This window comes from Ornithodoros turicata, chromosome 1 (genome assembly GCF_037126465.1).
Source record: "Ornithodoros turicata isolate Travis chromosome 1, ASM3712646v1, whole genome shotgun sequence".
Taxonomy (NCBI): Eukaryota; Metazoa; Arthropoda; class Arachnida; order Ixodida; family Argasidae; genus Ornithodoros; species Ornithodoros turicata.
This window is the reverse complement of record NC_088201.1, coordinates 111,550,859-111,578,130: the sequence shown is the minus strand read 5'-3', so window position 1 is coordinate 111,578,130 and position 27,272 is coordinate 111,550,859. Positions and strand designations below refer to the sequence as shown.

Below are 27,272 nucleotides of genomic sequence, written 5' to 3'. Positions count from 1 at the left end.
GCACTTTACAGAAGGATAAGGTGCACCTGATTTCTAGGATCTATGCTATGCCCTAACTCTTCAGACCCCACATTTCTAAGTGGCAATATGTGCTCTGGTACTTCTTTTGCGTGTGCATAGTGTGCAACCACATGGCTACTGGAGCTTTCGTGTGCATGTTTTTGTGCTACGGTGCTCATTACAAACAATATCCAGATGTTAGACATAAAATGCGGTAGTTTGTACCGTGCCGCACAACGCAGCGTGACATGGGAGTGTGTGATTCAAAGAAAGCTTCTGGAAAATGCACAGAATCCCACAAAAAGTTTAAAATGTGATTTGTATTTCGTTTTATGTCTCTCGTCGTTACATACTATCGTCGACGGCGTTGCACATTGATAAATCGTACGTAAAACTTGTCTCATAGCAGTATGCAGTTTCTCAAATACATAGCACAATTTTTTCCTGCAAGAATAAAACGCTGTCGGCATTTTCTTGCTAAAACGGCTGTTGAAACGTCAGTCTCTACAATGGGCAAGTGTTGTAAAGGGGCTAACGCAGACGCGACTTGATACAAATTGTACGTGCTCACAAAACACAAACGATGAATTCCTGTCACAACATCGCACAAAGGTTGGTTCGCGAATTAGTTCGCAGCTGCTGCACTGTTTACTTATCGCGGAACGGTGGAACCCGGCTGTCCGCCATCTTCAAGCACAGATACGTGAAGCCGCGAGAAGCCGTAGCTGGAATCCACTGACAAGTACGAAGGCGCGTACACGTCACAATGCCCGTTCGGGTGCATCTACGTCATAAAAATGGCTGTGCCCATGTGTGTTTCGGAATGAATTATCTATTTTTTTTGACATGGTACTGTACCGAACTGAGATAATGAAGGTGCATTTTGGGGAGAGCTGGATGTGGGCTTTCAGAATATCACAACCGTTTCGACTATTTGGGATATCGGCATAGCTGACCTTTAATATCCATAGCTGACCTTCGCTATGCAAATGAGCCGAAACTAAAACGGCCTGCCTAAGGAGCGGATCACCTTCGCAGACGGAGGCTCATCTGTCTCGGAAAGCGGTAAGTAAAGGTAACTAGAGCGAAAGCGGTTGGTGTGTCCAGCAGATCAGCACCTACACATATACAATCTCCATCCCTCCAAAGCACACGGCCCTCTGACGTATAATATGAGCGCTGTGGTCGCCACGGTTTCGGTTTCGACTCATTTGCATATCGAAATTCGGCTATTGATATTTCCATGCACGCGCGTGTTTCAGGATTTAAAAAAATAAAAGAAAGGGTCTCCGATTTTGCTATCTTGCTTTTGCTGGAAATCTTGTCATTAAAGAGTTAATTAGTGGATTATAGACAATTAGTCAGCTTCTCGTTATATATTATTTTGAATAGGATGTCCACCAGGCCGTTTTGTTCAACTACAAGAAACTCTATGACATCTACGACGCTCTTGCAACTAATCTACAAAACATCCTTGAAAGATAAAAAAAAAGCTCTCTGCTCGCGAACATTGGATAATAAATCGTAACAATTATAAATATACATTTTATTTGTGTTGCTTACAAATACGATATATATACCAACTTCAGAGCAATGTAACCATTAACGCAAGGCTGGACTGGAACTAACAGGAGGCGCATAAAATTTTGATGTGGTAGCACAAACTTCCCGGTCATTTCGACTTGCTCAAAATACGAGAGCGGCTTTCCCAGATTTTCTTTTCAGGAAGAACTGTAAAAATAATTAGAGCTAAGCTAACTTTACATTGTTCAGTGTATTCGTTTTCTAAGGACACGAGTGTTCACCATATAACTAAGAAGTGTAACATCTTTTACTAAAAAAGCCATATGTTTCATTGATAATTTTACCTCGTTGATGCACACATTTTGCCACCACCATTTCAGGGATGAGAATTTGGGGAAATTTTTCCGACAACAAGGGACGTTTTTTTTTCCCTTCGTTTTTTGTCAATGTGTCCGTTCTTCCGAGTCGTCGCATGCACATCTGTAGCACCAGCACAACGAGTTGGGTTTGGAAGTGATGGTCTCTACTCTCGTCAAAGTGGCGACACTTTTGTGGCACTCTGGCTGAAACAAGGCGGAAAAGTCAAGCAAGCTGGTGCACTCAGGCTGTGTAGCTGTGTGTGGGCAGCATGTTGTACCCTGGTGGTTGTACATGATTTATTTGGGGAACTCGGCATATCCAATGGCGAACACCTCCGTGAGATCGTCCAGTTGTGAAACGAGATACAGTCTACGCGTTAATATCACAATCGTTAGTATGACAACCTCACTTTATAACCAATTTTCTGCGGCTCCGTTTGTTCCCAATCGAGGTCTTGTGTAAAGGACCCTCGTTATTATGACAACTTCGATTATCCGACTATGATCAATATTTCGTGGATGAACTGGGGAGAACACGTGTATTCTGTCCCGTTATTGTGACAGTCCACACCACAGATTGAATCATCCTGCTCACCCGAAGGTCCAGTGGCTCCAGGAAAACACACCTGCCGCGAATGCCGAAGTCACGACACCGGTCATACCGAGTTCAAGTTCAGTGGTCGAGGGATATGACCTACGCGCGGTATGTATTCACCATCACCCGTGCAATTGAGTTAGCTGAAATCAGACTTGTGCCCGTTACTCGAAAAAAGTAATTGATTACCGTTACCGTTACTTCTACGCAAAAAGTAATTGATTACCGTTACCAATTACTCGACTCCAAATGTAATTGAGTAACGAGTAAAAAAGTAACGCGTTACTCCGGTCGTTACTATGCATTCACACAAATTATACCTGTCTTTGTGTGCCCCAGAAAACAAGAAAGAAAAAGAAAGGAAATAATGAAAGGTTCAATAGCGGAACAGCTGAAATAACACGAAAAACAAAAACGCTTAGGACAGGTAGATCTGTACGTCTACTGTATTTATCGCCCGGGAAGACGTTGACCCGATTGTGGAAGAACACTGCCTGGAACCTCCCCATGACTCACTAAACCTCTAAACCTTCAGGTACCACCACACTGGTGTAGGAAGAGATTAGGGAGAGAGACCCTGAAATTCCAGAACGTTAGTACAATGACCTGTACTTGCTATAGTAGAACCATCCAACAAAGGCTGACGGCACGAGGGGCTTGACTTGGGGCAGAACATCTGAAAAATAAGTTAATCTCTGCCGGAAAAGTAATCAATTACTGAGCAATCGATTACTCCAAAAAGTAATTGATTACTCGAAAAATTACTTTCGCAGTAAAGTAACTGATTACTCGAAAAATTACTCAAAAAAAGTAATTGATTACAAGTAACGCAATTACAAGTAACGCGTTACGCACAAGTCTGGCTGAAATCCTACAGATTGGCAGTTTTTATGCAGATGCTTTTAGCGGATTTCTTTTGTCGATAAATTGTAAATAAATTGTAAGGTTGCAAATAATAAGTTATGTTGGTAAAATAAAATAAGTTGAATTGAAATAGTGTGCTTGCCATGTATGTATATTCAATAAATGAGACAGAGCCAAACAGACTTCCTTTATGGAGGGCTTACCTGGAGCATCATCCACGTTGCTCGTTAATATGACAATTCACTTTATGACCGAAGACCGCGGGAACGGCCTTGGACATATTAAAGGGTGTTGACTGTATAGCCTCAACGAAGCTGACATGAATTATATTTCAGTGTTAGATTTTTTACTCCCTACTAACTGACGCCTTCGGTGTCCTGCTTGTAATAACTCGATCAAGGCATTATCAATTTAAGGCAATATTAAAATTGCTCCAACGAAGGTGTTGTCTCTGCTCTGGCAGTCAACTTCGGTTTCCTTGTCAGCACATTCTCAGATACCACAAAAAAAAGAACGAAAAAAAAGGAAAGAATAAGGATACTGGATAAACACTCCTGTGCAGCAGCCCTTGAGAAACTAATGAGAAACGTGCCTCCAGCGACGTGGTGGAAGCAAGTTAATTGTTTGCGTACCAGCAAGGTTAACTCGTTCAACGGGCAAACGCGCGGACAGACAGGTTGCATTTAGCCCGAAAGAAGTGAAGTTTTAATATGTTCAGACTACAGCAATATCTAAATATTCTTCCCGACATTTCGCACACTCTTAAAGGTACTATAAAGCAGTCGAGGTCGAACCTATGCAATCAGCATGACGTGAGAGTACTAGATTCAAAGGTTCAGCACAACAAGTAATATGTGCACGAGTTTACTCTAAGTATTTTTAATTGGTAAATAAAAACACAGTCAAGAATGTCGGGGCGACGCCTGGTGGGAAGAAGTCCTCAATTTGTCAAGCAACCCTGTAAACAAGGAGACCGATAAACAGATGGCTCTCCTGTTGGGATTTGCAAATACTACCTTTTGAGAAAATGTAATTTGTGTGAAAGAACATCAACACAAGCCGAATCTTGCACTCAGTAGCTAAACGTCTATACCTGGGCCTTGTTTGAGCATCGTGGCGCTGCTATCGTACGTCGCTCTGTTCGGCCCATGGTCGTGCACATGAGACATTTTCGCCGCCGTGCTTGGCGGAGTTGGCGTTTCGTCGGTCTGCTTCGCCACAGTGTTGCCAGTAGATTTAAATTTGCATTTTTTCGGGAGCTATAACGTCTATGTGAGAAATTTTTGCGGCATTTTACTCCTGAGGACGTACACAATTCAGGGCACACAAAACATGAGGTTCCACCTCGACTGCTTTACAGTACCTTTAAGGCTGGTTCCGGCCGGGCTGCTGCGTTTTACGATTGCATCTAAAGATTGCGTTTACGTGCTTTTCATCGCGGAACGGGTTCACGCTGCCACTTCCGTAGTCGCCGTTCACATCATTGCGTCGTAGTGTTACGTTCCTCCAACGAACATCCTGAACGAGCGCCGTACACGGCAAACCCCATAGGTAGGGTTAGGAATCCCGGGCCCATTTTACAGTTGGTTTTTACAATCCCGGGTGACTAATCCCGAGATCCCAGGACGGGATTTCAGGGTTGATGTAAAACCGAAACAGCACGCACAGCCTCCGTATAATAACTCGAACGACTCCTGTGTCGGTTTTGAGTCTGTTTCCTCAGCGTTCTGTCCTTACGTTTAATCAAGACATTGTCTTATTAATATGCGACACGTTTTATCCAAAAACTGATAAGGCCTATTTTATGTTCTTCCCAAGGCTTATTTCATACACAGTTATCATGCATAGCAACAACACGAAACAAAGAGTCGACTTCCAAAAATTTTATTTCCAATATTTTTTAACGAGCACCAAAACCAGCACCAGCTGATCAGTGGGCGAACAAAAGCGTCTGTTACGTGGCAACCTTAATTATAACTTACTTTTACCATCTTGTACTTGCATTCTTTCTAGCACCCTAAGCTGATTTTTTGTGTCGATTTTTGTATTTTTGTTTGTTGTGTACCTTGTTTTGTACAGTAACATCGTTCGCTGCCCTGCCTAGAGGGGGTTCGGCCCCCTTTGCGAGCGAAATGAGCGAAAAAAACAAACAAACTAAATCACTGAACGCAAGGAGATGCAGAGCATGTTGGTTAGTGTGTACCTTGGTATGGAACGCAACAGCGCCACAGAAATTGTAGTTTCAAAACTTGCCAAGCAACAGGATGTGAATGCCTCCACCTGCTTATCGTACAGCAAAGCTTTTTTTCACTTCTCTGCGCTGTTATTCACGCGCGTGCTCCTATAAAGGCCGTTCGACACTGCCGTACCCCTCAAACGATTAAAGCTACGGAAGGAGCTCCGGCTGATGTGTCACAGACACCCCGCAAGGAATGGAAAGAGACGCGTACGTTCCTAGACTACTTGAGAGGCAGCTAAGGACAAATAACTGCCATTCAAAATGCGTGCCAGAAGTTACCTAACTCATGAGTGTTACGCTGCTCTCTGTCGCGACTGCGCCAACAACAGGTTTGCAGTATTCAACGCAAATACCGAAATCCCGGGATTTTTCGAAAATATCCCGGGATTTCCGGACGTGAAAAGCATCCGGAATTTTTGGATTCGGGATATCCAGGATCCAGGATATAAGGGATAAACGGGAGAAAAAAACTGAAGGACGATTAATGTAATTAATGCGGCGGAAATGCGTTAGCAATTGACGTATTCTCTTGTATATTTTTTGTGTTTACAGCTGACCCACCACACGCCCGCTAGCACTATGCAGCACTGTGGATTTATTTCTTAAATAAACAAATATCCACCACTATCGAACCCTATCCACCTCTATCCATCCATAACCATCATGCCCCCACGCCGCGCTGCCGGAGGGACAGGTCTTCCATCTGCCACTGCGCATGCGCAGCACGCGGGTGTAGGACGAAACAGGGAGGAGAGAGGTTTTCTCCGAGGGTTCACACAGCCGACAGACAGACGATCACGATTTTTAAACTTGGCCAGTTCTAATGCTAACGGATTAAAACGCCGATGGTACCGTGAGCTCCACACGCATACAGTGCGCATACGCTATATCCTTTCCTTCTATTGGGCACCTGGCTTGCGGTTGCGGTACTCGCGTCCTTCCGTTTACTTTACGTACAGCGTTTTTTCGGAGAGCGGAGCTCTGTTGGCATGGCAAAGATTCGCCGTAAGCGGAAGCGCTACCGTAGCCGCAGCATTGTGAACCAGCCTTTAGACATGTACACTCTGGTCTTTGCGTTATTCCATCTTTAAAATTTATGTTATGAGTTCTTATTAAACGCGCATCATAGTCAAACTTCACCGCTCCTGCTAAAGACTCGTTAGCATGGCGTCAGCATGTCTGCTGCGGAATCTGTCATCCGGGCAACCAGTGTATCCACCCATGCTTTATCCGGCAATACAATGATTGCCTGAGAAAATTGATGGCGACCTTTTCTATACCAGAACCATTTCGAGAACGATCTGACGATCTTTCTTCCATCTGGCGTTTCCCCCTCCATACGTCGCAATGCCGACCTTTGTGATTGATATAATTCATTGCGAAGCCGAGCAAGGGGCAAGAGAACGGCTATTGTTCGGTTGTGAAGCGGCCGCCGTGACTTTCTGGGCTGCCTTCGTAATAATTGCCTTTCGCATACAAGAACGAATGGATTACGGCAAATCCGATAGCGGAGCCTACCTCAGCGACTACAACCCTAGTACCCTCCTATAAAAAGTCACTCGCGTGTCTTTCAATCGACATCCACACAATACACACTCTGTTCCTTTCTGTTTTATTTTTACTTTCTGCCTTTGTCACTTTTCAACATTTCGTAGCATTGACGAAGGTAGGGAAACGAAAAGCTGGTGAAGGGAGATAAAAAGCACTCAGAAAGATAAAATTGCAGTCCCTTTTTGCGAGCTAGACACTTTTGCTCAAAGAAAGCAGATAAAAAAGCAAACTGCCTGCGCAGACCTTCGTTCATTGTTGGGGGTAATGCGTGTCGCTGGCACTTTTATTGTACCCCAGGGTGCAAGCAGACCGCAGACATTGCTATTTCGAGACTGGGCACGTGTTTTTGTGTCATATATTTTTAAAAACTTTGGCCCCTTTGGCCAGCCTATCAGCTCCCAAATCACTTCCTCGACACGTTATGCCATAAAACTGCGCTGCCATGTTGTTAAGGAACACGTTTGTACCGTCGACTTCAATTACGGCGTGAGTGCCGTAAATACGTATACGGTCCTTGGGGGACCTAGATACATGTTTATTAGCGTTTGAAGAGGTCGGAGCATAGATGTCTGTATTCCGAATGACGCTTAAATGAATATCGAGTTTTGATTCACCTCTTGTGTGCTAAAGCAGGTTGGTGCAGTTTTACAAGTGTCACTAGTGCCGGAGAAGTTTGCTTAATGCGATTTGCAATAAGTTACGTATGTACACGAAATGGATACTCTAAACGTCTTTGAGATCGCGTGGAATATATTTCACGTTTTGGCGACAGGTTTTGAGTTGAAAATAAAATGAAGTCAGGGGAATTTAAATTCGCGAAAGACGCGGGCTCATGTCCCATCAGTTACTTCAGAGGTCAACCACAGACCAGCGTGGAATTACTAATGATTCAAAAATAAGTTACGTCTCGCGACTTAAAGCCCCGGAATTATTAGTTCTAAATAAGTTAACAATAAAGGCGAATATTTCCAGGCTAGCGATCACAAAGGAGATGCTCAATCTCTTCAACGTGATAGAGGTATAGTGACATCACAAAACCTGTCCAATGACCAGCGGGTAGAACATCCACCTAAACGGTGCAAAAGTACTTTCCCTTCTTAAAGCTAGCAAGTCGATCTGACTCAGTGGGTGTGACCAAAGTTGTAAACATGAATGGTCATGTTCTCAAGGTATCATTATTTTGTAAAGGGGTTAATTTTTATCTATGCGACTTGGAGCATTACAGCTACATAAAAACAAGTAATCGAATCTGGTCGCAAAGCTCAGGTTCTCCAGTGTTAAAGAAATCTGACTGATGATCACTCGATAGTGTTGAAGCACCACACATACACAGCTCAAGGCATAAACCCTCAACAGACCAGACCGCTAAACCATCTGACAAAAAAAAAAAAAAAAAAAAAAAAAGGAGTTAAGTAGACTTGGACTCCAGAATGTGAAGTAGCTTTTCGAGCTCTCAAGGATGCTTTAGTCAAGGCACCGGTTCTTTGATACCTGGACTTCACAAAGCCGTTCATTGTTACCACAGACGCAAGTGACTCGGCACTATAGAAGTGGTACTTTCTCAAGACAACAAGGATGGCGAAGAAGTTATCGCTTGCGCAAGTAGAAAGCTTTCTAATGCAGAAAATAAATACAGCGCAGCGGAGAAAGATGCCTCAGTGTGATACGGGCGTTAGAAAAGTGGCAAGCTTACATCGAAGGACAGAACATTTGTAGCGTCTCTCGGCGGACGACGAAGTGGTTGCACCTCGGCATTGCACAGCGCGAGCGTAAAATTCTTTGATCATTCTGATCTCAGTTTTCGGGCCTGACGGCCGAGCAATAAACAGCCTCCGGCTGCCCTTTTGGGAATTCCTGACCGGTTTGCCTTATTCCCACACTGGTGACCAGGGCGTGATTCGCCAGCTTGCAGCAAGATGCAGCAAGCCGAAGGTGCAGCAGCCAATACGCAAGGCGCCGCGGAGGGAACATCGCAGCCCAAATCCCAGCCCAACCTTATCCCTCGTTGTAAGCCACGTCGCTATGCACCTTCCTCGCTTCTGGCACAGGAACCCGAATATTTGGTTCGTCCAAGCGGAGATGCAGTTTCAGCTGGATAGCATTACTCAGCAGCTGGAAGTTGCGCGCGTTCTTCAGACCCCACCGCAACAAGACCAGTACTCCAGGCTAAAGTCTGCCATCCTGAACCTGATCACCTTAACCGAAAGGAGACGGCTACAGCAACTACTCAACGCCGAGGAGCTGAGCGACCACCGCCCTTCCCAACTATTGCGCTCCATGGAAGCTTAGCTTGGAGATCGAGCTCCTACCTTCGACGCACATCCGCTCCGCGACCTTTTCCTACAAACCTTCCACCTCAAGCACAAATGATTCTGGCCGCGGCGACAAGTCTTCCGCTTCACGACCATGCCCAGCAAGATGACAAAATTATGGAAGTCGTCGGCCGTGGTGTCGCTACGTTCACACAGCCGTCCCCGGATCGCTCAACCGCACCGCAGCAACCCTCGAGACCTGCGCCGATGACGAGGTATACGCACGCCTCGACTGTCTTGACTCTCGACTCTCTTCAACTAAAAAAAGAAAAAAAAGAAGAAAGAAAGCAGGGGACAGTGGTTGCCTGCTTCGTACGCTCAGACAGAGTACCGTCAAAAGTTGCAGAAAAATAGGTGGGGACAACACACTGAACTCCCTTTGAACTCCCATCGAACAAAATTATTTCGAGCAAACAGTGTCGATCAACCGGCTTTCAGTCAAAAGGCTTTCGACCAAGCGGATTTCGATCAGACGTATCCAATCACAAGGCGTTCGACCAAATGTACAGGCACCCCGCGGCGCGCGAGCCACCAACCGTGTTTCCGACTCCTCCCGCTAGAGGCGCTTTTCCGCCCTGAAAAAGGTCCATTTTACGCTGTCCATGGTACATGCAGGAAGTTTCGGTACGTTGCCTACAAACAGTTTACCAGGTGACTAAGGGAACATTTGGAAAGCACTGCAGAAAAGTCCTCGAAGCACGTGCTGTACATGTCATAAGGGAAAACTTTCCTTCTGAAGCATGCAAAGGTTTTTGCCTTTTGACGTGTGATGCAGTAGGTGCTGACTGAACATGTGTATGTTTATTCGCTTTCACTCAGATGAAGCTCTCACTTTTCTTTCAGATGCTTGTAGGCAGCATTGAATGCCGCCCATCTTGACAGAGGTACACTGGATGGTTTGGTCGTGAACACTGCTTGATCACAGCAGTATTAATTCGTGAACAATAGAGGTCTGCCATATACCCTTCTGGAATAACAAGACAGCCACTACACAGTAAAATACATTCTACAGACATCAAAGCTTGTAAGGATGCTTTATTGATCACTGTGTTAGGAATGAGCAAACAAGTGATAGCAGTAAACAAGCAAACAATGGAAGAGAACAACCCCATACTGTGTCTATATCAATTTGCAAGTGCTACCTCGCACCAACCAGTAACGCAATGCATGTATGCTTTTTTTTCTTCTGTTCAGTGCACAGGTGTTTGCTACAAACACAGTCCAGTCGATAAGCTCTAAAAGAACATAGGCTATCACCTTGCCTATAAAACATCTCGAGTTCATGACTTTATCAGTATAAGAAGGCCTCAGGTGGGGTTATGCCAATGGCATCAACAGAGGCTTCTCTTCAGAGGCATCCCTATCATTGAGAAAAATTTTACACCTCTTCATTGCACATCCACCTTTGCAACCCTTTCTCAATTTCTTATTACAAATTTCCCATGTTTTCCCTCATACCAGTTCAATTGCAGTCATTGGTGCGAGCCCAGGCCTTTTGCAGACCGCTACTATTTCACTGTAGCTCACATCTTTGCAAGTTGTTGGTGTTTTACTCAGGAGGTGATCTACATCCTCTGCGAAGATAAGATATGGTCATGGCTAAGTGTCTTCCCTATGCTCTTTATATCGAAACATGGTCCCTCATGGCTGTCATGGATGTTGAAAAGTGCCGGGTCAAACCAAGACACATTATCTCGAAGCTTGTGTACACTGTTTCCTGAATGACAGCTCATTTGTATGCGTAAGCTCATACTTCTCCACATGCTAAGCAGAAGCTCTGCATTTCCCTCAAAATTGGAACTGCACCTGTAAAGGTGGTTACAAGTACGCTGCATCCACGGGTTTAGCTGCACATGCACGGGACTTGACCGCAGCTTCAGGCCTTTTCTTAACCCTCTGTTACAAGATCCTCTTGTGGACTACATGGCCACTAAGCATTCCTGAGCATGGCAATTGCACATCGTAATTGTACGAGCTTGCTCTTTTTACCTTTTACTACATTTACATTTTATGTCATTGTTGCAGATAGAATTATTGTAACAGAAAATCTAACTACGCAAAGCCTGTATGCCTTGTTTTGTATTATTTTTTTCGTGCCTTCAATACTTTCTAACAAAAATTTGGATTTCCTCCTCACTACCTTCTGTGTTCGCTTTCTCTAATGTACATAAGTATAAATATTTGTACCCTGTGTGTCTGTATCATGCCTAATGAAGGACGAACTCTGTTCGAAAGCTTGTGTTTCAGTAAGATTATTTGAATGTTTCAGCCTCTTATGGCTCTGAGTTCTCATAATCCTGCCTGTGTCGCGAAAGGGAGCCTGCGACCTTTCTGGTAGGTGTTGTAGGTGAAGTCTGTTGAGGGGACTTTAATAATAATCAGCTCGAGTAACCAGAAAACCTGGTCAACAGCAAATACTACAAGGTGTCATTTGAAATTGTGAAAACATAAGGCGCTATGAATTCACACCTTGGCTGCACTGGTCCCATTGAAAAGGATTGTGCCAGACAGCAAGATGTTCCCCGCAGCCATCTTGTTCACTTCTGGCTGACGTTTCCGAGATAAATTGTGTTCACTTGGGCACTCTGCTTTTGTGGTGATTAGCGTGACGCGTACATCTGTGCCCACTTTGTGAGATGCACCGAAAATTCTGGATTTGATGCACATTTGATGTAGTTCTTCTGGTCTGGTGAAGGAGAGGGCACAACACTGCAAAGTAGAATAGCTTTTAGTATCTGCAAACTTGTATCAGCAGGCCATTCAAAACTGTTGTCTTCAGATTTCCAGAATGACTCAACAGCTGGTTCCACCAGTGGTGCAGATATAGTAATATCATGTACCTGCAACAAATGCAGAAGTTCGAATGCTAAACAAAACAAGAGCTTGACCCACCTGTGAGAAGTGTGTATGGACAATAGGTGTTGAATTCACCGGATGAACGTTGAGAGGTGTTGACGGTAAATCATGCGTTTGCACGCTTTTACTTCCTAGTTTCACATTCTTGTCAGTCACGATGGAAGCCTGTGTTGCTGATATGAATGAAGAATACGGTCAGTATCTATAGCGCATAATTTATTTGACACTTATATTCTCCTGCGAGGGCTCAGGACCCGCCAGGGGAAGGGAGATATCGCGTTTGGTACATCACGCTGCGTAGGCATCAAAAAATCGTTTTCAATTTGAAGTGAACCACATATACAGGGTGTCCCAGAAAACATGTCATTGAATTATAATAAAAAAAACTACACCACCTAGGGTCATGCTGTCAATGGCATTTGTTCTTACTGGGTTTTTGCCACCTCCTCATGTGAATGTCGAGTAACGTAAGCATAATTATGTAAATTTTTGCGAGCTTAAGTCGGAAATTTGCCTAGTAAGGGTCGCTTTTTTACCCCACCAATGTGAAGAGCGTGTCTAATTTAGTCAAATTAATGATAATTGACATGGATATTCAGGAGCTATCCCATCGGCAAAAATAGCCGAACATCATGCTCTACGGAGGTAGCACAGAATAGCGCGCGATGAATTTTTGCAGCCCAATCTTTGTCAGTCCGACGAAAGGAGGTTGTAAACCCAGCCCTCCCCGACATCGCAGAAAGAGATAAAAGAGGCACGGCTTGTCACGTCCGACTTTCGCTGGGATAATGCTTTCCCTCTCCCAATTTTAGGAACTGTTACTTTTTCTACTATCACTCTGTGGGCTGGCTTCGGAACCTCCTTTCGTCGCACTGAGAGCGATTGCGCCCAAAAAGTCATCGCGCGTTATGGTCCAGTGCCCCAAAAAGCATGATATTCGGCTATTTTTTCCGATGAGATAGTTCGTGAATATCACTGTTAATTATCATGAATTTGAGTGAATTCGGCACGCTCTTCATATTGGTGGGGTAAAAAAGTGACCTTTACTTGGCAAATTTCCGAGTTCAGTTCGCAAATATTTACATGATTAAACTTGGAGTACATGACATTCACATTAGGAGGTGGCAAAAACCTAATAAGGACAAATGCTGTTGACCGCATGATTATATAGGTGTGGTAGTTGTTTTATTATAATTCAATGACACGTTTTCTGGGACACCCTGTATGTATTATGTGTGTTTTATTCCTGTGTATCGGTAAATACATACTTCGTGTGCACTGGTGTTCGCATCGACAGAAGTCACAAGGTGAAACACTGGTGTCGGGACTGCGGTCCGTTTGAGAAGTTTTTGGCCATCCGCTGCTACCATTTCGTACGACTCGTCAGAGAAATGGGTTCAGCAAATAGGCCGTAGCTCACGAATGTCTTGACCAAGTGCTTGCAACAACTTTCGTTTCAGCGCATTATCCGTTTGAATCTTGTGGTACACAACGTCCGTTGTCAAAAGAGCACACTTGGTGTACCCCCGAACATTACAGTAGATACCTGGCATCGCTGTCAGGTGAAGCTTTGTTCAATTTCGGCAGGAAATGAATTTTTTGCGTACACAAGTCTCGCAAGGCCGCAATACACACCGTCACGGTGTGATATGGTTGGGAGGAGAGAAAACAGAGGGCGCTGACCGGCTCGGACAGTATTTTGGGAAATTATTTCTTCGATAGCTTGAAGAATTGTTAAGTAATTCTTGTGATTCTAAAAGTAGTGTTTATTGGCGATTAGTAGCCGGTCATAAGTTCATTGTGTATTACTTAGGTATCCGGTGACGGGAGTACTCCCATCATGACTTTTTTAGCTGTTGCGGGGCGCAACCTACCGTCCGATTTAATTTTTCTAATTTATGCTGTGTAATAATTAACTCGCTTTGAGTGCTTAGACTCTATGTCATGCACCACACAGGCAAACACTACCAGGTCGCACACAGAAACAGGGGGGTCAAATTTCACTTTACAGTTCCTTGAAATGCAAAATATAAATACATGTATTTATATTTTAAATAGTATCTTAATTACAATGTATTGAAATACTGCCCGCCCCTGACACCAGGATAGGAGAAAGAGATAACACAGGCACGGCTTATCGCATCTGGCTTCCGAAGAGATCATGCCTTCCCTTTCCCAATTTCATGGACTGTCACTTTTCTAGTGTCACTCTGTCGGTTTCTAACCTCGTTTCGTCGAACTGACATTAGAGAGTTTTAGTACATCGTACGCAAAGGCGGTAGTGTACGTTACATATAGCGTTCGTGGTTCTGCGCACTGCTCTCTTTCTGTTATGAGCGTGCGCAGAACCATCAACGCTATCCCTTACGTATGAAAAGGCGATATCGTACGAATTACTAAAACTCGCTATTGACTGCGCTCAAAAAGTCGTTGTGCGCTATACTCGGGATGCTTCGAAAAACATCCTGAAAGCTATTTTTTCCGATGGGAAAAAATAATCATTCTCCTCAATGTCCCTGTCAATCATCATGAATTAAAGTAAATAATTCGGCACGCCCTTCACATTGGTGGGTCAAAAAAGTGACATTTACTTGGCAAATTTCCGAGTTCAGTTCGCGAAAATTTACATAATTAAACTTACGTTACAAGACATTCACATCAGGAGGTGGCAAAAACGTAGTAAGAATAAATGCCGTTGACCGCATGATTCTAGGTGGCGTAGTAATTCATTATAATTCAATGACACGTTTTCTGGGACACTCTCTGTGCCATGACATAAGGACTTACAATGATGCTAGGTGGTCCTGAACCCCTGAAACAAATACATAAAAGCCTATAGCCGACACGACATTGCCTGGTAGGCCTATTCCAATCCCTGATTGTATTTGGAAAAAACGAAAAAAAAAAAACGAAACGAGCTACTAACTAACCTGCACCTGTAAGGCATAATATACCGGGTGTTTCAGTTAAATCCCCGGGCTAAATAATTCGCGAACGGGTGCACCAATCCACGAACTTTCTTTTTTACAAGTATCTGTCCGATACCACCTACAAGCTGCACACCGTGTGAATGAGTGGGAGGCGCTCATTATTAAAATAAAAATGCAAATGAGTTTCGTCAAAAAGCGTATCTTCTAAAGCAGGGCGCTGTCGGCATTAAAATGGGTACTACCCCTTTTGGGACCTTCAGTAGACACCTTTTAGAGAAAAATCTGCCACCGAAGCGGGTCATTTGTTGCAGTAATTAATTGGTTTCGGTTTACGTATTTTTGTCGCGGCTGGTCGCGGAGGAGAAGGAGGAGGAGGAGTGTCGTTGGGAGGAACCCGAGAGGTCTGCCTGCCTGATTAGGCGGCATGTTTCTCGGGAAGGGAAGGTGGTGGAGAGGAGGAGAGGAAAGGGGCTGGTCGGGGCGAAGCGCAAAAGGGCGTATTTCATTGGTGTAATTCATTAATGTAAGGACGTAATTTATTGATGGATAAGGGAGTGAAAGAGCGTCCTTTTGCGCTGCGCCGCGACCAGCCGCGACAAAAATACGTAAACCGAAACCAATTAATTACTGCAACAAATTACCCGCTTCGGTGGCAGATTTTTCTCTAAAAGGTGTCCATTGAAGGTCTCAAAAGGGGTAGTACCCATTTTAATGCCGACAGCGCCCTGCTTCAGAAGTTACGCTTTTTTACGAAACTCATTTGCATTTTTATCTTAATAATGAGCGCCTCCCACTCATTCACACGGTGTGCAGCTTGTAGGTGGTATCGGACAGATACTTGTAAAAAAGAAAGTTTGTGGATTGGTGCACCCGTTCGCGAATTATTTAGCCCGGGGATTTAACTGAAACACCCGGTAGAACTTATTAATATTACGTGTGGGCAGAGAGTCGAACCGGAACGTTTATCGGTTCGGTTCGGGTTTAGGTTCGACGATAAGGGTTCGGTTCCGGTTCAGCTCCAGAAGGCAACAATAATGGTTCAAACCGGTTCTTTCCAAATGGTTCGGTTCACGAACCGGTTCAGGGGCCACGGGTGCGAATGAAGCACAACAGACAGGTTAAAGCAAACTTCCGTTTGTGTGGTACAGTGCTTGAAGTGTACAGGAAGGCGTCAATGGTCGTTCAGGATTTTGAAAGACTTTGTGCGATATCAAAGACAAGATAAGTAGTGGTTACAAGAGGAGCATAGCCATGAATTACCGCCTTGGGTTGACTGTCCCCGCACGTAGCTCATGTCGCGCGGGTTAACTCACCCACCGGGTTGTTCGCAGAATCTCGCCAGGAACAGGCGCCAGGAACATCTTGCCAGTCAACCAAGCCAACTACCTTGGCCTGAGTCATTTAAGTGATAGAAATAATTCATCGCCAGTCGGAGTCGCGAGTATACACGTTAATAACCAAAACGACGCTTCATTGTAGTTGGATTGCAATGGTGCGATCCTGAGCTCGGCGTCTCTATGTAAAAGGCGCGTTATTGTGTCGGCAGTGACCGCAGCCGTGCTACCATGTCGCGTTAGAGTGAAGTGTCTGTGGAACAAAGACAAAGCAAGTACAAACAGAGGGTTCGACTAATTTCCGACCCATTGCCGATTTTTAAATACGATGTCAATGTTTTTTGCTTCTTTTATTTCAAATCCACAAAGAAACCCAGCTTGGCATGTTCTTTTCATTCTGACCTTTCTCTCCCCTGATTTGTTGAAAACAGTGGGCGTACGCCTTTTCTGTTCCAATTATGTCCTGCATAATTCAGACAGAAAAGGTTGTGACAAAAACTTGTGACAAAAAAGATATATACGTAGATTCATGTGTATCTCTTAGACATTAGTAGTCCTAACAGTTTTCAGTTACTATCCTCGTTGTTGTTATTTCGTGACTCGAGAAAATCCAAATCATTGTTGCAGGGCACGATTTTTTCGGCAAGCAAAAGGAAGTCTACGAAGCTAATAAATGAAGAAAAAAGAGGAAAAATTGTTCTTACGTTCATGCACAACATGCAAAGTTCCGCACTTAATTCCGTGTGAACCGTTATTTGAACCGATAACCGGTATTTTTTTACCGGTTTAGTTCCGGTTCAGCTCCAAGATGGCGTCGACTCTTTTGATTCGGTTTAGTTCCGGTTCGGCCAAAAATAACGGTTAATAACGGTTTTCGGTTCGGGTTCAGGTTCGGTTCGAGTCTCTGCGTGTGGGACGTCTGCCACACAAAGAAACTTAACGTCTTGTGTCTATGTTGAATTCGCCATATAACATCGCGTACAATGTTTTTAATCTTGTTCCTCGGCGCGTTTTCTCCAAAGTTTCAACACCGGCTTTTTTTTATAAAGATCAGAGACAGAACTAGGACGCGTATATCAATTATAAATAAAAGGGATATACTTTTTCTGAACGGATTCAAGTTTATCTATGTTCCTACGAGAGGATTCGTCCCAAACGACATTCGCATATTCAAATACTGGTCTCGCATACGTCTTAAAAGCTGCGAGTTTAGTTTGCCAAGTAGCATGCTTCAAACTTCGCTTTAAAAACCATAGCTTGCTTGAAGCCCTATGGACAATGCTGCCAACATGCGGATTCCAACTGAGAGTTTTAGCAATAGTAACGCCAAGGTACTTATAACTACCTACCTTCTCTAGAACTAGTGCCGACGTGATAGACAGAATAATTTGTTTTTTGTTTTTTCTGGAAATGTTCATACCGACACACGTTTTACGATTCAGCACCATTTGCCACGAGTCACATCAGGTGACGATCTTGTTCAGACGCTTATTCAACAAATATTGGTCATCAACAGTGTTAGCCGAATAGCCGAGCAATCACATAAGTGTTTCAGTTAATTAATTTTTACTGTTGTCTGTTGACTGTCATGAGGGAAGCACCTTAGAGGGACGACCTTCGCTGTTGGACCTCTCAATGCGGATTAGAGCGCTTTCTAGGTCGCTCGGAACCTGTACCCCATTCAAACCCTTGGGACGTCCGGCTGGCAGTCGTGGAAAGCGGGTCACCGGACCGGTGATCTTTTGTTACCCTTTTCGGAGAAAGCTTGTTGAAAGTGAAAGTTCCCATATCAGCTGCTGTGCACGTGCATCCCTTGACGTCAGTTTGTGAATTTCTGATTGGCTTAGAAAGGGTGGCATTTCCGTTAAAATGCCACGCCCGAGTATCCTTGGGGTTGATTGCTGATGGTTTCGCTGCCACTCAGGCTAGCGTTTGTAACTAAGATGTACTTGTAAATAAATGTATATAGTCGGTGTTCCACATCAAGTCTTCGTGGACGTCATTTGCAACGTGTCGGTGTAGCGTCGGATCCGCAACCGTACAACCCTGCGGACCACTTCAACAACGATACGAACCTATCTGGCGCAGTCGACAGGATGCTACGCCAACTTTCTGCGAATGAAGAACAAGACACGGCAACGGCAAGTACAGTGGCAGCTAGCGTTTGATGCCTGTGGAGGAGTGGCAGTGCGTTAACATCGTCGAGGCATCAAGTCAATCATCCCGGCGACGAAGACAAGTACTCTGAGCGAGAAAGTCTACAGGAGGTCCTGTGTGGAGGTGATCTTGGCCCGTCATCAAGGTTCCGAAAAGCACAGTGAACGGTGAGTGTCTTTTCAGTTGCGTATTTTGCCTATCACTATGACCGGAGGGTATAAGTTAAGAGATAGGGGAGACGCAGGGAATCGTGAGGATGAGGGGGATGACACATTGGCAGTGGCCCCGCAGGGGGATGGTAGTGAAAGCAATTCAGAGATGTCTGTGTCTATCGCCGAATATAGGCGGTTGGAGCTTAGAGTCAGATTAGCAGAAATCGAGCTAGAAACGCAAAGGTTGCGAAGTGCAAGTAACTCGGGGACCCCTACGGAGGTCGGTACATTTGTGATGGGGGAAGAGGATAGGATGTTAAAATTTGCCTCCCTCCTAAAAGGCGTGTTGTCGCCGATGCCGACACAGGAATCACTTATCCCTGGTTGGTTTGAAGATGTGGAAGCAACGCTAGACGCGTATAAGGTGCCTAGTGCGTGGCGAGCAGGTCTGATACTTCCATTGCTTAGCGAAAAGGCGAGAGCATTGCTGGTGAGACTTAATTCAGCTGACCGTGCGGACTACAAAGTGCTCAAGACAAAAATCCTCGAAGGGCTAAGACTGTCTACCGCGGAATACAAACGACTTTTTGTCAACTCCAAACCGGACAAAAGGGAGACCTGGGAGCAGTTCGCAGTAAGGCTAGAAAATTACTTGCGCTACTATTTGAATAGTTGTAAAGTAACTACTTTTGAGGACTTAATCCAATTGATGGTCACGGACAGAATGAAGGAATGCCTATCGCCGGACGCAAAGGCTTACGTCGCGTTGAATGAAAAGGAGAAATTCCTTCAGCCCAATGAACTAGCAAGACTAGCAGAGAACTTCCGCGAAAGCGTTAGATGCAAGGCGGCAGCAGCAGCTGTAACCGGGACAGAAAGCACAGTGGAACGGAACTTCCCAAAAGGCCAGGCAAAGACTCGCGTTATAGAGAACGGGGGTGCAAAGCCTAAGAGGAGAGGTTGTTACAACTGCTCATCGCTCGACCACATTGCCAAACACTGTACTAAGAAGGCTGGAGATTCCGCGGCGCGCATTAATGCAGTGAGCCTTGTATCTGAAGAAAGCAGCAGCGAGAGTGAAAGCGAGGATGTCGTTATTGTCGCTAGGGTACTGCTGCCCTTAGAAGAGAGTAGCACTCAAGAGATGCCAAGGGATGTAAGAGTTAAATTACAGGATATGCATGAGGTGTCTGTAAAAAAATGGTGAAGCTACTTTTCAAGCGTACGTAGACTCAGGAGCCGAGATCACAGTTATCCGCAAGACGGTGCTTGCGAACTACGTAAAAACAGGATCAACAATGAAGCTCGTCAGTGCCTTCGGAGATGAGGTGGTCGCGGAATTGGCGTACGTTCCGTTGAAATTGGCAGATAGCTCGCCCTATGTTTCCGAACAGCCCTCTGACCCAGTGTTCTTGTGCGCGTTAGTGGACCGCATGGCTAAGAGAGTGAATGCGCTAATCACTCCAGATGTGTACAAGGGGTTGTCTGACGCAAGTGCAAAAGTAATGGTAGATGAGGGTGACGCTCCGGAGGAAGCGCAGAACGCTCAGGAGCACGCTGACAATGAGGACCATTGTGAGTCAACGACCGTGTTAGGTGTAGGGCACGATAAGGGATGTGATCCTGCTACAGGCGATAACAACTCCCCGCGGCAGATTTTTATGAATAGCCAGAGTGAGGATGGAAGTCTTAGAGAGGCATGGGAGCAAGCGAGAGCAGGAAAACACGGGATGATAGTTGTTGACGGCCTGTTATCTCATAGTGACTACGTAAATGGGCGCGAATGCAGGCAGTTAGTCCTCCCAAAAGAAAGACGTAGTGAGGTTCTACGACTGGCACATGATTCGGACTGGGCAGGGCACCTAGGCGAGCGAAAGACGCTGCAGCGTATAAAGAGCTCATTTTACTGGCCAGGTATCACCACCGACGTGAAGCGCTATTGCCAGAGTTGCCACCAGTGCCAAATTAAAGCGCCAACAAGAATGACAGACAGAGTACCGATTGCACCGATAGCTAGGCCACGTACCCCCTTCCAAGTTATTAACATGGACTGTATAGGTCCCGTTAATCCTCCATCAGCCCGTGGACATCGCTACGCGCTGTGTGTGGTTGACTTATGTACGAGATGGACTGAGGTCGTGTGCTTGCGAGCCCTTACGGCAAAGGCTACCTGCGAAGCCCTGTTAGACATATTCTCGCGTCTCGGTGTACCGGAGACCATATGCTCGGATCAAGGGACGAACTTTACCTCTCATTTGACTAGGGAATTTCTGGCACGAATGGGCGCGACGCCGCGTTTCTCCACACCCGATCACCCCCAGAGTAATGGATTAGTGGAGAGGTGGAATGGTACCTTCAAGTCAATGCTATACCACACAGTCGAAAAACATGGGCGGAACTGGGATAAACATATTCCTTTCTTACTCTGGGCATATCGCGAAGTCCCAAATGCGACTACGGGGGAGACACCCTTCGAAATGATGTATGGGAGAGTGCCCACTGGACCGCTAACAATCTTGCAGAAAATGTGGTCAGGAGAATGGACAGTGCCTGATGGGCTAAGCACGTCTGCTGTAGAATATCTGAGCGACCTGAGGAAAAGACTTTGCGAAGCGGAAGAACGGGCGAGAGAAACAGGCAGTGCAAATCAAGAGAACTACTGTAATCGCTACAACCTAAGATCGCGGGAGAAACAGTTTCAGGAAGACGACCAGGTTCTTATTCTAGAACGGGATGGCACCGGGAAGTTGATGTCAAGGTGGATAGGGCCAGTTACAGTTATTCGACGCCTAAGACCGTACACCTATCAGGTCAGGTTGAGTGACAAGAACTTTAGGACGGTGCACGCGAATAAGCTCAGACCATATCACGCCCGAGTGAGCTCCGTAGGAGTAATTTTCGAGGATGATGTAGATTTTGGACAGGTTGAGATGATACCTACGAAGAAGAGAGAGCGGAACTTCATAAATTCAGTGGAGGCGGACCATCTAAGCCCTGGCCAGAGAGGACAATTGTTGTCATTGATCAAAACGATGCCGCAAGTGTTCAGGGACACGCCTGGTGAATGTAAGGTGGGCAAACATGTGATAAGGATAAAACCGGGCGAGGAACCACAACGAGTGTATCCCTACAAAATTCCAATGGCCTATCGCAAAGAAGTAGAGCGACAGATCAGTGAATTATTGGAATGGGGACTGATTTACCCCACAGAAAGCAAGTTTGCGCATCCCATTGTGTGCGTGAGCAAGAAAGATGGAGGCATGCGCCTCTGTGTAGACTATCGCAAGCTTAACGCGATCACGGAGCCTGACGCGTTTCCGATGAGTCAGAGCACAGAAATTCTGTACCAGGTAGCTCGTGCGAGATACATCACAGTAATCGATATGCTCAGAGGGTACTGGCAGATCAGGTTGGATGAGGAGTCGCAACAGTGTACATCGTTTATCACTCACCATGGCCAGTACGCCTGGAAGGTGATGCCTTACGGCCTCAGAAATTCGGCATCGACCTTTCAGAGAACGATCAACGAAATTATGGCACCACATAGTGAATACGCATGTGCGTACATTGATGACGTTGCGATATATTCAGCTACATGGGAGGACCACTTAGAACACCTGGCCAGAGTGTTGGGATCAGTAGCAGCAGCGGGCTTGACAGTAAACTTGAAGAAATGTAAGTTCGCCCAAAACAGGGTTCATTACCTAGGGCACATTGTAGGATCTGGTACGCACGCCCCGGATCCTGAACGGATCAAGGCAGTTGAAAATATCGCCCGCCCCGAGACCAAGAGCCAACTTCGAAGCTTCCTCGGGATATGCAATTATTACCGTGATTATGTGCCGCGTTATTCAGAAATTGTCCTTCCGCTCACTAATATGACGAACCGTCGCACTCCACAGAGGCTCCCGTGGAGTGAGGAGGCAACCAGATCCTTTCAAGAAATTAAGGAAGCCTTAGCGAACGCTCCCTCTCTTTTTGCTCCGGACCCGTCGAGAGATTACATTTTAGCCACTGACGCGTCAGGGTCCGCAGTTGGCGCTTGTCTCGCACAGGAACATGAAAACGGCAGGGAATGCCCTGTAGCGTTCCTAAGTAGGAAGCTCACGCCTGCTCAAACACGATGGGCAACTATCGAGCGCGAAGCGTTTGCTATCATATGGTCATTGCAACGACTCGAAACTTGGCTCTTTGGCGCCACTATCAAGGTTGTGACGGACCACAACCCACTCAAGTACCTAACCTTGACCACCCCACATAGTGCCAGACTGACGCGGTGGGCCCTCGCGTTGCAACGATTCAACATTACCATTGTACATAAAAAGGGATCTCTGAATTGTAACGCTGACGCCCTTTCGAGATTGACCACTGCTGATGAGCACTCTCCGGTTAGCTAGATGTCAGGTCGCTGTGTGTGGTGAAAATCCGGTCATGGTGTTGGCGGGTGCGTGACGAAAGGAGACACTCTATCTGTATACTGTGTAATCATCTTCTGGTGACTGTTGTGTATTCCTGGTGCCATGATCAATCTTGTGGCGGAGGTGTCGACCAGAAGAACTTTGCAAGAACTTTGCCAATTGTGGTCAAAACCCGGGACATATGTATAAGACATGAACTTTTCTAAGAGTGCACTGCGCTAAGAACTCGGCTAATATTTGTCCGTGTATCGCCCCGTTCAGCCTGATGCTTGCTCGGTATTGCTTTTGGTTATGTGATGCATGACGTTGAAGTACATGCATCACAGTTGTGGCGGAGGTGTTAGCCGAATAGCCGAGCAATCACATAAGTGTTTCAGTTAATTAATTTTTACTGTTGTCTGTTGACTGCCATGAGGGAAGCACCTTAGAGGGACGACCTTCGCTGTTGGACCTCTCAATGCGGATTAGAGCGCTTTCTAGGTCGCTCGGAACCTGTACCCCATTCAAACCCTTGGGACGTCCGGCTGGCAGTCGTGGAAAGCGGGTCACCGGACCGGTGATCTTTTGTTACCCTTTTCGGAGAAAGCTTGTTGAAAGTGAAAGTTCCCATATCAGCTGCTGTGCACGTGCATCCCTTGACGTCAGTTTGTGAATTTCTGATTGGCTTAGAAAGGGTGGCATTTCCGTTAAAATGCCACGCCCGAGTATCCTTGGGGTTGATTGCTGATGGTTTCGCTGCCACTCAGGCTAGCGTTTGTAACTAAGATGTACTTGTAAATAAATGTATATAGTCGGTGTTCCACATCAAGTCTTCGTGGACGTCATTTGCAACGTGTCGGTGTAGCGTCGGATCCGCAACCGTACAACCCTGCGGACCACTTCAACAACGATACGAACCTATCTAACAGATTTCATTTTTGAATAAGTAATGCAGTCATCCGCAAAAAAGGCGGGAGTTAACCTCTAGTAATGTCATTTATAAAGACAAGAAAAAGAAGTGGTCCTAAAACTGAGCCCTGTAGTACACCGGGCTCACTTGCGGGCATTCGTGGAATGTGACTGCTCGATTTGGCCAACGGCACCCTACCGTAAAGGTAGTTCACTAACTATTTCATTAGCTGGGAGTAGAGCAACATCTTTCCAAGTTTCAGTGATAATTTATTATGCTATACTTTGTCGAAAGCTCTGGTCAGATCCAAAAATATGACATCTGTTTGTGGATTATCATTTAGTGCTGGAGAAAAATCATGAATGGTTTCGATTAACTGCGTTCCGATAGATACTCTAGCGCGAAAACCGTGCCCCATAGGACAGAAAAAAAATCTTGTTCGAGAAATGTTACCATGATAATGATATGCTCAAGAACGTTTCCGCACGTGAGTAGCAATCATAGCGGATGATAATTATTAGAGGCATCCTGTAGACTTCCCTTCTTGTGGATAGGAATTACCTTGGCTATTTTCCACTGACATGGGACAACTCCCGTAAGTAAAGATTTCTCGTATATTAAAAGGGGGTGTTCACTGCACCATTGCGCATACCGTTGCAGAAACGCGTTAGGCATTCCTTCCACCCCTGTCGCCTTCTTGGTGTCAATATTGAGAAGTAGCTGGAAAATTGCCTCAACGGATAAATGAAAAGTCCGAGATAGGTTTCTGAGCAGAAATAGCCATTCATACGTTCACTTATTATCTTAGTCTCACTAATTATAGTGTCTCCTGATTGTAAGTGGAGGCTTGCTTTTGTCGGAGACAACAATCGCCAAAACTTCGCGGGCTGTTCTTTCAGAAATTTATACAGTGTTATATTATAAAAGCGAAACTTGGCTGCGCGGATTTTCTTTTCCAACGTCTTTGCTAATTCTCGAACGGGTGTACTACGCGTACATTCATGAGAACTTTTTGTTTTCTTTCTTAATTAATGTATTAACTTTTCTCTTCAAATGAATGATATCTCGGTTGATCCATGGGTTATGTTTTCTCACCTTCTTATTTTTTTTGCATGTATAATCCGACAGATTTTTTGACAATTTTCACAAAGCGATCCCACAGCGTATCAACACAGCTCGAATGATCATTAAAGCTACCCAAAAAAGCCTGATACGCAATTCTAAGATATCAATAACGTTTTCGTCTGCAGCTTGGTTGAAACAACAAACACTGGTTATGACATGTTTCGGGGATTGTGTACTCAATCTAACATAGGAAAGAACGAATCTATGATCAGATAACGTAAACAACGAGATTTGGCAGGCCACAATTAGGGACGACACAAACAAGTAAGCCTCAAACGCCCAGAAATCAGAAGACCCAGGTTCGATTCCTGGCGTCAGCGCCTCTTTTCCCTGAGTTGTTGCATTCGTATGGTCAATTCGAATTCAATATTTCAATATTGATAATTATTTCAATAATTCAATATTCAATATTCGAATAGAATATTCGTAACCCTTACCAGCTATGGGCTTAGAGACAAACACAAGGTCAAGTAAATTTTCACGTGAACCATTGTATCCTAGAAAAATCAGTAATATTTTGACACAGGCTGAACTGGAATGTGAGGTCTGTTATCATATTTGAACTTTGACAGCTATGTGTTAGTGGGATTAGGTTAAACAAATCAACATCCGGAAGGTTAAAACCGCCAGTCATAATAATTTGGAACTGCTGAGTCAGCGGTGCCACATAAGAGAGCAGCACTTCGAGAACTTGAACGTCGCTTTGTGGAGGACGATAAACAGCTCCTACAACTATGGGTGGCCGAAAAGAAAGCAACTTCGCCCAGACAAATTCTACACCATGTATATCAGGTAGCCTAGTATAAGCTACATCATTCCTGTGTACGAGCGCTGAGCCACCACCATTAGATCCTCGATCACAGCGTTCAATGTTGTAACCTATGAATCGTACGCTTACGAATCATACACGCTTTCGGAAAGCAAAGTCTCTGTAACCGCTGCTATGTCGGGATTGTGGATAAGCACGGTATTTTCGAATTCGATTGTTTTATTCAGCATGCTCCTGGAATTTAAATTAACTACTCTGAAATTATTAGGTGTGTCGGCGTTTGGTCGATCCACATTGTGCCTGTGCAGACTTGTGATCGTTACAAAAGAAAAAGGAAATAAATACCGTTACCCGTTACTTCAGAAAAAAGTAACTAAATACGTTACTCGTTACCAACATACAAAAGTAACGAGTTCCCGTTATTCACAGGTAACAAGTTACTTTTACGTTACCACCGCATATTTAAAGGAGCCAACAAACGTGCCGTCACTTGCCTTCAACTCTCTATTAATGAGGAATTACACTTCAGAAAAAGCTGATACTCGAAATTTGTCGTCCGTCCTTCGTGTTCCGTGTCTCTCGGCCCCTTACCTTGAGTCTATATCAGTTTGCCTGGACCTTCTCCCTTTTTCCGAAGTGGGAGTGATCGCAGAATCTGAAAACACACACACACACACACACAAAAAAAAAAAAGACCAGCTCCCGTAGCATAATGGTTAGAGTGATCGCCTTCCACGCCGAGACTGGGAGGTGACACGGGTTCGAATCCTGTCACCGGCTGTGCTGTCTGAGGTTTTCCCTGGGTTTTCCGAAGACTTTCCAGACGAATGTTGGCACAGTTCCCCTTGAAGCCGGCCCAGGACGCATACTAACCCCCACTCCTTCCTGCTGTCATCTCTTCATCTGTCCACGTCTATACGCCGCTCATAGCCACAGTTGCTTCGCGGCGCTAACACGGAATTTAAAAAAAAAACACAAAAAGAAAACGGTTTTCGTGCCACCGATCACCAACGGTTTCCCAAAAGCGACGAGGGGCTGCGTCACAATTAGGGCGCTACTACCATGTCAATTACGGCGCTCTACCGATGTCAAGAACACCCCCAATCTCGTAGAAAACTCGTCCGTGACCTTATCTCTCAAAGATACTGACGCTTCATCCTTGTCCTCAGCTACTCCATACCCGAGAAGATTGCTACGA

At 45.2% G+C, this 27,272-nt stretch overlaps 1 protein-coding gene across 1 annotated transcript; it reads left to right on the top strand.

Moving 5' to 3' along the window:
- The first annotated feature begins 20,171 nt into the window (after positions 1-20,171).
- LOC135383238 (uncharacterized) lies at positions 20,172-23,270 on the top strand. Its single transcript, XM_064612784.1, has one exon. It carries the CDS (start codon positions 20,172-20,174, stop codon positions 23,268-23,270), a length of 3,099 nt encoding a protein of 1,032 aa, XP_064468854.1.
- Positions 23,271-27,272: the final 4,002 nt, after the last annotated feature.

What these genes read in the sequence shown, in the direction of transcription:
- LOC135383238 (XM_064612784.1), top strand. Translation starts at nt 20,172, where the DNA reads ATGAAGCTCGTCAGTGCCTTCGGAGATGAGGTGGTCGCGGAATTGGCG.